This window comes from Eschrichtius robustus, chromosome 8 (assembly GCF_028021215.1).
Source record: "Eschrichtius robustus isolate mEscRob2 chromosome 8, mEscRob2.pri, whole genome shotgun sequence".
NCBI classification, from domain to species: domain Eukaryota; kingdom Metazoa; phylum Chordata; class Mammalia; order Artiodactyla; family Eschrichtiidae; genus Eschrichtius; species Eschrichtius robustus.
In genome coordinates this window covers 58,068,370-58,084,444 of record NC_090831.1, presented here as the reverse complement: position 1 = coordinate 58,084,444, position 16,075 = coordinate 58,068,370, and the positions used below count along the sequence as shown (strand labels likewise).

General features: G+C 38.6%; 1 protein-coding gene and 1 pseudogene across 13 annotated transcripts in view; both read left to right on the top strand.

Annotated features, from left to right (window-relative positions):
• HDAC9 (histone deacetylase 9) overlaps window positions 1-16,075 on the top strand; it is a 1,001,951-nt gene that overhangs the window by 668,039 nt on the left and 317,837 nt on the right. For all 13 annotated transcript variants that reach the window (XM_068550546.1, XM_068550536.1, XM_068550537.1 and 10 more), the window contains one exon: window positions 14,614-14,794. In XM_068550546.1, the coding sequence (XP_068406647.1) occupies window positions 14,614-14,794 (181 nt within the window). The remainder of the gene's footprint in view (window positions 1-14,613; window positions 14,795-16,075) is intronic.
• Window positions 1,198-1,836, top strand: LOC137768702 (BTB/POZ domain-containing protein KCTD5-like; annotated as a pseudogene).

Sequence of the window (16,075 nt, the reverse complement as noted above, 5' to 3'; positions counted from 1 at the left end):
GAGTGGGACTGACCTGACCTCACTGGAAATAACCAGTCAGTACATGAGAGCAATAAGTCAGCTACCTTGAGCCTGACCTCTGCTACAAGGGGCCACCACTTGGCACTGGAAGGAAGGTTGGTAGAGAAATAGTGAGCAGTAACCTCACTATTAATCCAGCTATTAATCCACCTTCTCCTGGATTGTGTGCCACTCTTGCATACTAGAATTCAGAAATACTGCCCATTGCTAGGGGAGAGGGGGCATAATGAAAGTCTTACATGTTTATTAAAGGCACCCTCTCTCTTATCAAATTTTTACTTAAGAAAGGAGCCCTCTACCTTTCAACTCTTATGCATAGGTCTAAACTTTTTTTATCACAAGCAATAAAAAATATTTTAGCATGTACTTATACACATAATCATTATATAGATATACAAAGAAATATAAAACACATTTTCACAAATTATATAAGTGCACCACTACATCAGTATATTATATATATTACAAAGCGTGCACAAAAACAGAAATTAAGAAAGGTGCGATAAAAATTAAACATGATCTGTAAATAAATGTTATCTTATGAGGTAACCTTTTATACTATGATGAAAACAGTGTTATTTTTAACAACTTTTTTATTGAGATGTAAATCACAGACCATATGGTTGACTCATTTCAGTGTACAATTCAGTGGCTTTTAGTATATTCACACAGTCGTGCAACCATCAACACAGTCAATTTTAGAACAATTTCGTCACCCCCAAAAGAAATTCTGTGCCCATTAGCAATAATTCCCTAATGCCCCCGCCTCAACTCTAGGGAACCAGTAATCTACTGTCTCCATAAATGTGTCTATTCTGGACATTTACGTAAATAGAATTGTACAACACATGGTCTTCTGTGACTGTCTTCTTTCATTTAGCATAATGTTTTCAAGAGTGCATCCATGCTGTAGCATGCACCAGTGCTTCATTACTTACTTCTTCTTTCAAATATGCAATACAGTATTATTAACTGTAGGCCCCGTGCTGTATGTTAATTATATTCGCAGGACTTATTTATTTTATAACCGTAAGTTTGTCCCTTTTGACCACCTTTGCCTCCTCCCCGCCACCCACCAACGTGTACTCTGCGGCGCTCTGGCGGGGCTTGCTGGGATCCTGATGGAGAATCACTGCGGGCCTCCAGAGGCCTCCCGGGGGCGCTGGTGGGGGGAAGATGCGCAGTCGCAGCAGCGCCCGGCTTCCCGCCCCCGCCCCCGCCCCCGCCCCCGCCCCAGCGTCTCGCATCGCGTCCAACGTAGGCGGCGCCTACTTCCTCACCACCCGCCAGCTGCCCTGTCGGGATCCGAAATCCTTCCTGTACCGTTCGCTCCAGGCTGACCCCGACCTGGACTCGGACAAGGGTGCAACCGGTGCCTGTTTAACCCACAGCGAGCGCACCTGTTTGGAGCCCGTGCTGAAAACTCTCTGAGACTCCGAAAGCTGGTCATTAACAAAGACCTCGCGGAGGAAGGAGCGTAGGAGGAAGCGGAATTTTACCACATCACCTCACTAGTGACACTTGTAAAGGACAGAGAGAATGGGACAGCAGACCATCACAGGTGCGGGTGAAGCATGCGTACCGCCGGCTTCAGTTGAAGAGGCGCTCACGCAGGTGGCGTCCATCACGTATGAGGGCGGGAAATTAGAGCACCTGGCCAGCATCAGGTCTTCCTGCAACTGGGGGAGTGGAGCCCAGGCCGAGTTCCTCTGCGTGCCCTCTAAAGAGCTGCAAGACTCGCTGTCCGGCCCCACAGTGAGCCCAGCGAGAAAGGCAGGCTTTTTGCAAGAAGGATGTAAGAAGCCACAGGGCTAACAGCCGAAGAAGTCTTTTATCTTTTCCCAAGATGCAGCGAACCACCTTCTCAGGAAGTTTGGCCGTGGGAAGAGACCTGCGTTTGACGATTTACCTGGAGATCCAGGTGTGAGTCCTTTTCTGCCTCTTAAGTTGATGCTGAGTCAGGGGACCAGCCGTCCGAGGCCGCATGCGCCCTTGCACCGGAGGCCTGCTGGCGGTGGGCGTCCCTTGGGGGCCCTCCCTCGGTTTTTCCAAGTGCAGCCCGGGCCTGAAGCTCCCGAATCACCGAAGATCATTAAAGGCGACGTTTTTGGTGCTACATAAACAGTCCGTCATGCAGCGTGGGCCTCCCTGGTAGGCAGTGGCCGCAGCACCGTGGCTCCGGGGACTGAGTCCTGGTCCGCGGTCAGGCTCCCAGGTGGGAACAGGTGGCGGTTTCTCCCGGCGTCTGCGAGCCGCTCCTCAGAGAGGCGGCCTCCGCCTTCACTACTCCCCGGCCTCTGCTCTGGGGCCGGGCCTCCTTCAGAGCCAGGCTCCTCCACCGGGACCCAGGCCTGGAATCACGGCCAAGGCTTCTCAGTTGTGTATTTTCCTGGCAAGAGACCTTTGCATCCTTCTTTCCCAGGGTCCATAGACTACCCAGTGTTTGTACTTTCTAGAAATGCCTGCAAGTGTTGCGCCGTTTTGGAATGATCTGTTGCATCATGGAAAGGGAGGAAGAAGTTTGGCCACGTCTCTCCCACCCACAGGCTCCTGGGGGAGCCAGTAGCCCTGTCGATATGCCTCTGTCTGGCCTGGGATGGAAGTCGGGGCAGGGGCCTGGCTTCTGGATTCCTAGAAGAACTTGTGTATGCATGCTTCGAGAACAGACGGCTCACCAGGTCGTGGGGACTGTCAAGAGTCTGGGGGACCTGGCCCAGATGAGCGGCTCTTTGCTTCTTGACCTCTGGCTTCCCAGGGGAGCTGTGCACACTGATCACCCTGGCGGCCTGAAGGTAGGTCAGAGGTTGTGACCCGTCTAGTTTCAAATGCTTCTGGAGACTTCTGCCTGTGCCCCTTTTTCTTTGCCATCCCCCCAAACCTGATTAACGAAGTTCTTCAGAACCTAGGACTTAAGTCCTCCTCTTTGTAAGGTCTGTTGTATGATAAATGTTTGGCCTCAACATTTTATAACATGCTTTTCTATAGGACACATTGAAACACCAGCAGACCAGTTCTCCCCAGTGGAGCCCCAGGAGGAGGGCGGCCTGCCGTTGGCTTTGGGGTGTCCCCTGTGGGGAGCTGCCGGCCACTTTGCCCTTGTTTGATGTACGACCCTGGCATAATACATAAGCTTGTCTTTTTTAAGGTTTGAAGATATTAAGAGTTAATGCAATAAAATTTATTCTAGGAGGATATTTATACTTTTTTAGGTATTTGTATTTTATGAGCTTGCAGTTTAATACCTAAGTTTTCCCCTGAAAATAGCAACTATGATTGTGGTTTTGCAAATGAGGAAAAAACAAAACAAAAAAAGTTTTTATGGCTGGATAGCATTCCATTGCATAGATATACCATATTTTATTTATCCATTCATCAGTTGATGGATATCTGGGTTGTTTCTACTTTGGTCTATTATGAATAGTGCTGATATGAACATTCATGTATGAGTTTTTGGGAGACATATTTTCATTTCTCTTAGGTATATACATATTACTGAAATTGCTGGGTCATATGGTAGCTCTAAGTTTAGCTTTTCAAGGAACTGCAGAACTGTTTTTCAAAGCGGCTGCATCATTTTGTCTTCCCTCCAACAGTGTATGACAGTTCCAATTCCTCCACAGCCTCACCAACACTTGTTATTAGCTATCTTTTTTATGGTAAACGATTCTAGTTGGTATGAAGCTGCATCTTATTGTGATTTTGATTTGCAAATCCCTGACGGCTAATGATGTTGAACATCTTTTCATGTGCTTATTGGCCATTTGTAGATGTATTTTAGAGAAATGTTTATTCAGAAACTTTACTCATTTTTAAATTGGGTTGTCTTTTTATTATTGACGCATAAGAATACTTTAGACATGCTGGGTACAAGTCTCTGATCAGGTATACAGTTTGCAGATATTCTCTCTGATTTGTGTGTTAACTATTTACTTGATGGTGTCCTTTGAAGCATAAAAGTTTTTACTTCTGATTATATCTGTATTCTGGGGGGGTGGGGGGGTGTCACTGTTTGTTTTGGGCCTTATATCTAAGAAGATTTACTTCTTTATTTCTTCTAATAACTTTATAGTTTTAGCTCTTTCTTGTATTTATTCTGTGATCCATTTGGAGTTAAGTTTTGTGTTTCGTGTGAGGAAGTAGTTCAATTTCATTTGCCTGTGGGTATGCAGTTGTCCCAGCTCCATTTGTTGAAAGACTGTTCTTTCCCTTTTGAATTGTCTTGGCACCCTTGATGAAAATCCGTTGACCATAAATGGAAGGGTTTATTTCTGGGTTTTCAGTTCAATTCCAATTCTATATGTCTATCCTTAGGCACACTCTTTTGATTACTGTAGCTGTGTATTAAGGTTTGAAATTGGACTCTCCTCCCTAACTTAGGATATCTCAGAGAGTTTGTGCTGTATGACCCTTGATGCAGGGACTGGGTGTAAATCCTACTGTCTATCCATATATCAAATATTAATATAGTTAATTTGCTTTCTTGTGTTTTTATTTAAAAATTAAATACGAGTAGAAGCTCTGCTATTTTCTTCTGCACTCACTGGATGCATGTGTACTCCCAACTTCGGAGACCACTGCTCTCAGGTACCATATTTGGGTTCTATTCGGCACTATACCAGTTTTTAGCCAAATGTCATCACCCAGTGGCCCACCCCTACTTCAAGCCCCAAGGTAATATTGAATTACTTGTACACACCCGATAACATCTCCAGGAGAGTAGAGTTTCTCTGAAACTTCATCTCAATCACTCTGTTCCAACTGTGGTTCTAATTGGATAAAATGATTATTCCAATACACTGGTGAGTTAAGAACAAAATACTAGAGAAAATCTTGGTGACCTAGAGTTACTGATGGGTTTGGGTTTACCAAAGTGTTTTCTGACACAATGTGAAGAAGAAAACAAGAAATTTAAATTACATTGAAAAAAATTAGGTAGATTTATCAGCTCAGTCAAATACATTAGAGAGTCAGATTTTTCCCCTAATCTTAGACTAGAAGCAGTTATATTTCTATGATATAATATATACATTCTCAACATTTAGTGAGCCCTTGTGTTCTGGGCTCTAGGTTTAGGACTGAGAGTATGAAAATGCAGTCAGGTTTCTGTTCACAGGTATCTAGTAGTCTCTCTTTTTCCAAGTCCAAATTAATATCCATTCTAATACCCTTAGCATATTTAATCACTTAAAATATTGCTATCACAATAAAGTGTAACATTTGGAAATAACTTTAAAAATAGAGTTAAAAACGCTGTTTATTAGGCAATTTGGAAAATACAGGTCAGCCAAAATATTAAGAAAATAACAATAAATCAGTCATATTATCAGTACTTAGAAATGATTGCTTTTAAGTGTCTTTATGTTTCTTTAGTTTCTTAAAGTTTGCACATTTAAATTTGTTTTTTCTTCTGTTCCAAATAATCATTTCAAGTTTCAGTTTACATTTTTCTGCACTAACTTCTCAGTCCTTTCAGTATCAATGTTTTCTTATTGAGATGAATTTAATGATAATATGTTGAAATTCTAAAGACAAAATATACTTAATTGTACATTTTATTGTATTCATTTATCAATCAGTGCAATCTAGTACAAATTAATTGATATCTTATGAATATATGACCTAAAAGTAAATTAGCATACTTAAAGTTACTAAAAAATATATTTTTCATACTTACTTTTTTCTCACCTACTTTTACTTTTTCTTTATTTCTTTTTTATCTAATTTTTTTCTTTTTGTATTTTCCAGTGGCTCTTTGTTCCCTCCCTACAAAAACTTAGTCTTTTCAATAAAACCAATTTTATGTTATAATAATATTGGTGTTTTATATGTGCCAATTTATTAAACATTTAACACTTATTTTAAATGTATTAATATACAGAAAAAATAATAAAGATTACATAATGAACATCCATAACATCCAGCTTGAGAGATAAAACGTAATATATATAAAGTTTACTATGTATCTCTTTCTTATTTCATCCTCCTCCCATTCCTCCTTTTCTGAATTTGCTTTTTATTTTTCCCATGCATTTCTTTATATTTTTATTATATTCGTATATACTTAAACAATGTATATTGCATATTTTTAAACTTAAATAATTGACTTCATATACATTTTTTGCTGGCTTTTTTCACTCATTCACCATTTATACTGTAGGTTTACTGTCCATCTTCACTGTTACTAAATATTAGTCCATTGTTCTTTAAGGCGGTTATAATGATTTATTCTCCTACAAGCAGTCTATGAGTTTCTCTTGCTCTGTGTTTTCTGTAATGCTTGGTATCATCAGACTTTTAAATTTCTGGTCAATCTCATGAGTATAAATTGGTATCTCATGTTGGTTTTAATTTGCATTTTTCTGATTACTAGTGAGGTTTTTCTATTCATGTGTTTGTTGATTTATTGAAATATTTTATTATTTAATCTGGGAATTTCCTGTTCATACTTTCTGTTCATTTTCTGTTCCTATTTATTTTTAGGAGTTATATAGGTAACGTAGACATTAAACATTGCATTATTCTATGTTTTGCAAATATTTCTACCCAATTTGTGGCTTGTGTTTTTCTGGCTTATGATAAACAGAAGTATTTGAATTTCTTTCCTTCCTCAAGTTTAGAATGATATTCTCCATCTACTTCCATAAAACTTTAAAAATTGTGCATTTACATTTAAGTTTTTCACCCACTTTCAGTTGTTTTTTGCATGTAGTGTTAGGTAGGTATCTAAATTTGTTGTTCCCTTATGGATAACCAGTGTTCCCAACATCGTTTATTGACCATTTTTTGTTTACCTGCTACTCTGTAGATCATCTCTGTTATATATCACAAGTTTCCATGTACTCATGGGTCTGCTTCTAGGCTCTCTATTCTCTTCCATTAATCTATTCTTTTTTTTAAAAAATTTATTTAATTTTGACTGCGTTGGGTCTTCGTTGCAGTGCACGGGCTTCTCATTGCGGTGGCCTCTCTTGTTGCGGAGCACAGGCTCTAGGCGCGCGGGCATCAGCACTTGTGGCTCGCGGACTGTAGAGCGCAGGCTCAGTAGTTGTGGTGCACGGGCCAAGTTGCTCCGCGGCATGTGGGATCCTCCTGGACCAGGGCTCGAACCCGTGTCCCCTGCATTGGCAGGCGGACTCCCAACCACTGCGCCACCAGGGAAGCCCGTTAATCTATTCTTGTGCTAATATGTCTTAAATAATTTAGTTTTTAGTATGTACAGATATCTGGTTGGGCATATCTCCCCAATTTATTCTTTATTTTCAAAATTCACTTGGCTATTCTCTGCCTTTGCTCTCCTATGCAAAATTTAGAATCAGCTGAAACGTTCCAGAAATTATAGATTCTTTTGGGAAGAACTGTTGTCTTTATGATAGTGATTCTATCACAAAATATAGTGTATCTTTGCATCTACCTAGCTTACATCTCTGACTATAATGTGGTCCTCATATATGATTTGAATAATATTAATTTCTCTTTTTTTCAGTGAAATATATGTAACAGAAAATTTACTGTTTAACCATTTTTAAGTGTACAGTTCAGTGGCAATCAAGTATATTCACATTGCTGTGCAACTATCACCATGAACCATCTCCAGAACATTTTTCCTCTTCCCAAATTGAAACTCTGTAGCCATTGAACAATAACTCTCCATTTCCCCTTCTTGCCAGCCCCTGGCAACCACCATCCTACTTTCTGTCTATATGAATTTAGTTATTCTAGGTGTATTATATAAGTGGAGTCACACAATATTTGTCCTTTGTAACTGGCATATTTCACCTAGTATGGTGTCTTCAAGGTTTATCCATGTTGTAGCATATGTCAGAATTTCCTTCCTTTTTAAGGCTGAATAATATTCCATTTTAAATATTAATTCTTTAAAGTTTGTTGACACCTCCTTTATTGTATTGGTCAATTTTGCAGTTGTTACATGTGTGCTTGAAAGAATATGTTTGGCTGCAAGTTTCAATATATCACCAAGGAATTGTGTTAATTCAAATCTTTTGTAACCTCATTCATTTTGTTATACGTTTGTTATAATCTCCTTCCATGATGTTGATTTTTCTTTATAGTTTTTCTTTATAGTTTTGCCAATTTATGCTTTTTACATTTTGGTCCCCTGTTATTAGTTTTAGAATTTTTTTTTGGTTAATTGAACTTCTGTATTACTTTATGTATACCTTTATATGGTCTCTAATAGTTTCCCCATGAAGTCTGTTTCATCTGGTTTTAACAGGGCTGCACAAGGCTTTTACGTCTTTTTGTTGTTGTGTTGTTAGTATTTTCTTATATCATAGAACATTTTAATTTAATCTTGGTCTGCCAAAGAATATAGCCTTTGTACTTTTGAAATTCAGTTTGACTGTCTTCATCTTTTAACTGGCAAATTGAGTACATTCACATCATCTGTGTTTAGTGATATGTGGTAATTTGTTTGTAGCATCTTATTTTGTGAATTATATTTGTACAGCTTTTTCAGTGCTTCATTTTTTTTCTCCATTTATTTTTAGACTGATTGCTTCTTCGTTTTGTCTCTTTCTAAAAATGTTTGTCTACTTTATAGTTTGCATGTTATTTCTATTTATTTAATAGCTACTTTTAAATTATTAACATGCATGTTTAGCTTTAAAAAGTCTAAAATTAACCAGTATTTCTACACCCATACTGAATAATACAAAGACTTTAGAACATGTAAATTCCCACTAGCCCTTGGCATCTTATAAGATAATCTCTAGGGATATTTAAGATTCTAATTTTCTGTAAAAGCAAGACTTCTTAAGTTCAAAGCACTGCAAACCAAAAAGAAAATTCAATTTTCTCATAATGCCAAACAAGGAGGAACATATTCGTTAAAGAAATGGCTTTAGAAACAGAATTTTAATATTTTTTCTAATTATTTTCCCATGATCCTTTTTCCTTTACTTTTAGGTCATATCTTTTATTAAACTAATTCAAATAATTTTGATTATTTCAAAGATTAAACACTATAATTTATGATTTCTGTATTTGCTTTTGCTGAAATTGCATGATGATATTGATTATAGCACACAATGAGTAATATGTCTGGAAGCAAAGGTAACCATCCAGAACAAAGTGAAAACCCAGAAGCCATAAAATAGGTCCCTGAGCAGTGGCAACAAGAAAGCAAAATAAAACCAAACAGAAGCAAAATAAAAAATCACTGCTATCACAGAAAAATAGAACCTTGAAGTCTCCTCAACCCAGGGGCTTTATCATTTCATAATCTCCATTAGCAAGCCCTCTCAAATATTTAACTCTAAGCAAGAACATTGTGCCTGCCCTACAGAGACCTATATATAGAGACCCACTTTCCAAATAGATGGCAATGCCTATGCCCCACAGCTTAGGAAGGCCCAGGCCCCAATGACATTGATGTCCTGCTAGGCATCATTGAAGAATTTATAAAGTAGGCGCATAATAACTCTTCACTGAAAGTACTTTGCAACTTTTATCAGTGGGAGGAGACAGAAGATGTTCAGGTGTAGTGGCCTTAGGCCACTTCATATAGAAAAGGTTGTCGTACACATCTCAGTAGCCTGACAGAATGTCCCTGAATAACAGTCTGGCAAAGTAACCAATCAAAACCAAGTCCCTAGTTAAATCACCTGAAAAAAGAAAGACCATGTATGCATAAGAAACAGGCTCAAAATACTACATATATTTAAAAAGTATTTTAAACAAGAATGCTTTCAGGGGATGAGGGCATGTTTATTATTCATTTATTAGGCATGACACATTTTCCAAAGGCACTCAATAGATGACAGGTTAATTTGGGTATCCATGCAATTTTTAGTAGCAGTAGGTTCTGAACTGTTAGATATTTTATTTTTCTGATGATGCAAGAGAGAGACATGCATTTTTGTCCTTACTTCGAAGTATGGGAAATAGCCATGAACAAAATTCGCTCTCGTTAAAATTGCTAATAGAAAAAAATGTTTAATGAAACACTTTTTTAGCTATAAAAATACTATCTCAATTTTCAGCCTCATGAAGGAAGCTTTTTATTGGTGAAGAGTAATATCCATCTGAAATAAAAGTGGCCTACAGTTTTGTGATACTTTGGTCACTAATATGTACCATAATAATCAGTGCCTTACTGGATTGTCAAGATTTGCCCTATACATTAAAAGCTATATTTCATTTGTAAAGACGTATAATTGTAGTCAACTCTTTTGAAAGTGAATAAACTTTTCTCTCTTTTATAGTCCTTTTTTGGTAGAAGGTTCAAAAATATTTGATCCATGTCTGCTCTTAGAACCAATGATTATGAATCTGTCCCAGTGAAGTGTTTGAAAGGTTCAACTATTTATTTTAAATAACATTTGCCATTTTTCTTAATTGTGATATGCAGAAAGTTTGGAAACCGCATAAAAGCACAAAGGAAAAAAATAATTCTCAAATCACTTGTTTCCCTCAGCTCTTGGCTCCATCACTAAATAACTTCAGAGTATAGTACTTGGATAATTGTTTTGTCTGTTCTCTATTTTCTTATATTTTCATTAGCCATTCCTTGGTTCTTTATATAATGATTGCTTATAAAATGCTTTCTTGTTTTATCCTTGTAGTGAGATCTTCAAGATGGCCATGTATCTCCTTTCTATTCATGTATTTATTCAAGATATATTTGTTAACACCTACTATATGTGTGAAACACTGCATGGGAATATATGATTCAGTAGGCAAAGCTCATATCCTTATGGAACTTCCTATTTATGGACAAAGTGCTTGAATTTGGGTGTCAACCTATAAGATCAGGAGCCATGCTTAACTCACTTTCCTATCTATACAACCCAGCATGGGATCTATCAGTATTTTCTATCTGCATGCACAGTAGATATTGGAAGGACACTTACATGTAATGAATAAATAACTACTATTGAACAAGTAGTTGTTTGTCTCTTACCTACATTGCCGTATTCCTAATAGTATGGATAAGTAGATTAGATAAGTAGAATTGAGTAAGTAGAATTTGCTTGCCTGTTTGTAAAGGTCTCTGTTGAGGTGTAACATTTGTATCTTGGTTATGAGGTAGCAAACTGTAATTCCACTACCTCAAAGGTTCCTGTGAAGTCCAAGTAAAGCAATAAATATGCTTTATTAGCAAAGAAAGAAAGAAGGTGGCAGTGGTATTTACATGGAGCTCTTACAGTATTGAGTTATTCATTAAGAGGTAAAACATTTAGTAACCCCAGTCATCTAAAACATGGTTATGTTATTTGAAAAAAAACATGGCCTTTAACTGTCAAATATCTGTTACATATGCTTTTTTAAAAATTAATTAATTAATTAATCTATCTTGGTTGCATTGGGTCTTTGTTGCTGCGCGTGGGCCTTCTCTAGTTGCGGCGAGCGGGGGCTGCTCTTCGTAGCGGTGCACAGGCTTCTTATTGCGGTGGTTTCTCTTGTTGCAGAGTACGGGCTCTAGGCGTGTAGGCTTCAGTAGTTGTGGCACGTGGGCTCAGTAGTTGTGGCTCACGGGCTTTAGAGAGCAGGCTCAGTAGTTGTGGCACACGGGCTTAGTTGCTCCGTGACATGTGGGGTCTTCCCGGACCAGGGATCGAACCCGTGTCCCCTGCATTGGCAGGCAGATTCTTAACCACTGCAAGTCCCATGTTACATATTCTTAATGCACAAATAAATATTTAGCTTCGAGAAAGCATAAGAAAAGATACAAAATGCAGCAGAATATAAGTTCACAGATGATATAGATCCAGTCCCTGGTTCAAAGAGCTTTCAATATTACACATGGAAAGATGATTTCACACACACCACACACACACACACACACACACACACACACACACACAACCTATCTAGAGCCTTCTCCCCGCTTTGCATCTGGCTAATGGAATTTATCTTTTACATCTCAAGTTAAATGTCACTTTCTTAAAGTTCCCTCAACCTCTACATTAGGTTCTTCTTGACAGTTTTTCATGGTACTCTGCATTTTTCCCATATAGCACTCATTATATTTATAATTACATTATACTTAGAAATATTTAGTATCTGTCTCCTCACTAGACAATAAACATAAAAAAGGCTCAACACACCTGCAAAGTGTCTGGCTCAGAGTGTGACCTCAGTAAGTAGTTACTGCATGCAGTAACTCTAAAATATAAAAGATGGTGGCAGGGAAATGGAGAGAGAAAAACAAAGTGTGATGGGAATGTAGTGGAGAGGGAAAGTGCATGTAATACATGGTCTTGAAAAGGTTCCATGTAAAATTTGAAGAGGACTTTAGAGGTAGTGAATGGTTGCTGAATGTGAAGCTTCATGGACACACCTAGAGGGGGTGATACAGAAAAGATAGATTGGAAGCACGAATGATCAGAGCCAACATATCCGTTAGACACAGTAGACACTGTGCCCAGAACCCATGATACACTAAGGGGCCCCAAAAATGTTTTAAATGTTAATTTTTAATCAGAAAAAATGAATATTATAATAATGATTCCAATGTATGCCAATATTAGCCTAAAATTTAATTTTTAATATTTTTTATACAGGAAAGAGCCCATGAATGCAGCCCTGGGGATGATATTTGTTATACAGTAGATAGGATTTGAGCTGGAATCTGAAAAAGGAATAGAAGATCTAACATTGAAATTCAAGTTGGCCTCACTTAGGGAGATTCCAGATGACAGGCTAGTGAGGTTCTTCAAACTTTGCTTTAACCTTCACAGACTTTCTATCAGCTTTTTACTTATAGGAGAGCTTTAGGAAGAGAATTCTTGCAGGAAAGAATTGGATGGGTTGATTTTAGAGGTAGGGTAATCAATCAAGGGCCTTTGCATTAGTTTGGATTATAATAGAAAGTGACAGAAGGGATAGATATTACAAACATCCAGGTATATATTTACCCAGGCATTTTAGATCACATGCAGAAGAGCTCATTTTCTCCATAGAAAACTCCCAAAGTCATAATTTCACATTTACATTCCCTGTATAAGTTTCATGAGAGGAGGAACCATGTCAATCCTACTGCTGTACCTTAGGGAATTGAACATGGAGATGCTCAAGAAAACAAGAGATTTAGACTCCTGTAGATGTGTTAAAACTATTAGAACTAGAACTACATCCTGGCCAAATCATTCTAATCATCAAAGCAAATGCCCAGAGCTCAATGATGTGACAAATGCCTTCCAATTGATTGATGGTTCAGTTATTCCGCAGAGCAAAACTGAAGTAACACCATATACACATACATTAATTATAACTTATTTTAAAGTTAATTTTAAAGGATTCTTAACTTTTTTCTAAGTTGGGGAATCTCTGTCTATGGTCTATAACTAAATATATATTCATAATCAACTCATTTTTATATACAGCATTAACTCATACAGAGAAAGTCATACTGATATAAAACCATGTAATATGCATTGAATACAGTTGTGTTGTATATAGATTTGTTAGCATTCTCACTAAGTAAATAGTTTGTGCACTAAGGATGTACCAAGCCTTGTGCTAGAGGAACACCACCCTAAGAAGAAGGTGAAGGCAGGGCCTTACTAAGGAGAGGTGATGTTTGCATTCAGTCTTAAAACAGTACATGCCTGGCAGGTAGACCAAAGCAGAAGAGCATGTACATTTTAAGAATTATAGCAATTAGGCTTGTATCTAAAAGGCTTTGTTAACCTTTTGGAGTATTAGTTTCCTTATCCATGGAACGTGATGATCATCCTTTGTATCACTGTTCAGCTACTTTTCACGTTTGTTGGGAACATGGAAAAGGAAACAAACATAAAAATCAACACGAAGGTTATGAATCCCCTGATGTTGAAGAGAGGAAATATTCGGTGTGTAACACTGATAGTTAAATTAACCGCCTGTCTCTATTTTAGAGATTGTCTCTTTTGGAGACAGAGGAATAGACCAAGTGAATCCTTCAGGAGCTTCCAAATTCTGGCTCTTTGATTTCATAACTTGAGAAGTATGAAGAATGATAATGCTGTTAAATCACTGAGATTGTATTTAATACTTTATAAAGAAACTAAACCTTTTCATAGTACTGAGATTACACCATGCAACCTATGAAAAATTCCTTATTCTGTACCATTATATGAAGACTGAAAGCTGTCAAATATAGTCATTTAATTGGCAATTCTTAGGCTCCCATAAATGTCATTGACAATATTACTGAAATAAATTCAAGATAGGGTTTTCAGAATTGAGCCTCATTGGCGGTTTGAAAGCAGTTGAATTGTTCTCCCGCTTTGCGTTGTAACAATTCTGGGGCTGTATTCAAAACGTTGGTATCAAGGTAGGAAATGAGTCTAAGTCAATGTTCCCCTTGAGGTTAAAGGTCTGTTTCTTTCAATCAGTTCAAACTGACAGGCCTCCTGCCATCACCTCCTCCTTAGCCAGGCAGACAGGCCCTGGCCGTCAGTGTGAAAACATCTGTTGAATGGATTTATTGACTAGATCGTGTTTTGTTTCTCCCTTTCTCTATTTTTTTTCCTTCACACCGTTTATTATGTCTCTGACCTGATGAACTTAATTGGTTGCCATGTCATTCTCAGTGTCTCCCTTAGTGCTTGTCTCATGTTTCTTTCTACTGTGCTCTTCTCTCGACAGCAGCCCTTCCTGGAGCCGCAGCAAGCACGTGCGCTCTCGGTGCGCCCAGCTCAGCTGGCCGCGGATGGCATGGACGGATTAGAGAAACATAGTCTTGTCTCCAGGACTCATTCCTCCCCTGCTGCCTGCGTTTTACCTCACCCAGCAATGGACCGCCACCTCCTGCCTGGCTCTGCAACTGGTGAGAATCCCTCAAGACTCTCCCTAATAGGCAGGCTAAATACACCGTTCTTGTAGGATTAAGTGATTTAAATGCTCTGAATAACTCCAAGAGCAGAACACTCCATTTTAACCCAGTGCAACCCAAATTTTATGAGATTATATTGGCCACAAGACAAACAGCACATCTGATAAGTCTTGGGCTTAGTATTAATAGCCTCATAAATTGTTATCATTCAAGGGCCTGGAAAACACATCAACAGGTGCATGGGTCCCTTTTGGAAACAAAAATCCCTACAACATTCTTTAGCAGTGTTCCTCAGTCTCTTCCTTCTAGTAGTCCTGGCCACTAGGAAATTTATGATGCTGGCTTCATTTGAGTCTGAAGAGTGCCCCTCTTCCAGTTTGTTTTTTTTGCTGTTTTGTTGGTGTCCCTGTTTTCTTCTGACTTTCCATACAAATGACTCATAGGAGACAGTGGTGCCAAGGCAAACCTTGTTTAATTCTACATACATGAGTTCCATTTCCATTTATTATGGCACCGATGGGTGGGCTATTTGACCACCCTCTTCCTTTGCCTACAGCTGTGTTTGATATTTCAGAACCTGGCTACAGAGGAAAACAAACCAGATAATTCCAAGGCCAAAGGAAGGTCAAGTCCGGAACACACACACAAAAAAAGGGTGCTATTCTCTCACACAGGAGCTGTACCATAAATATCCATGTGGATAAATATTCCTTTAAGTCTGCTGGCCCCTGTTCTTGTTCCGTGCTCTCAAACTGTGGCTCATCAAATGAAAGATATTCTAGCCCTAAGGGCTCATAACTTGGATGCAGCAAGGGGAGAATTCAGGTGTACCTTCCCCCAAAGTCTCTCACAGGTTATCTGATTTATTTTTGAAGCAGTTTTTAGGATTCAGAGTTTGTTTTTGTGGCTTCTGTGACCTCAAGCAACCCTTTGTGCTTGGAAAAGTTAAAATACTTTTTCTGAAATCACGTTCCCAAGCCTTGATATCATCTTTTATTTAAAAATCAATGAATGAAATGGCCAAGTTATTTAACTTTGACAGACATCTTAATAAGTATGCATAGGAGCTACTTTTTATAATGTGTTACACCACAAGCCAACATTCCATACTAGGAGCTACAGTCGTTATATTTGGATATATTTCCTTCACCACATTAGCCACTGCCTCTGATCCCTCTATAACTTGGAGCAAAGCAGACCTGCCCTGGTATCCCAGACGACCCAGGACTGCAGCCCACTGTCAGTGGAAGCCGCTTGGATCAGTCAGGCCTGGTT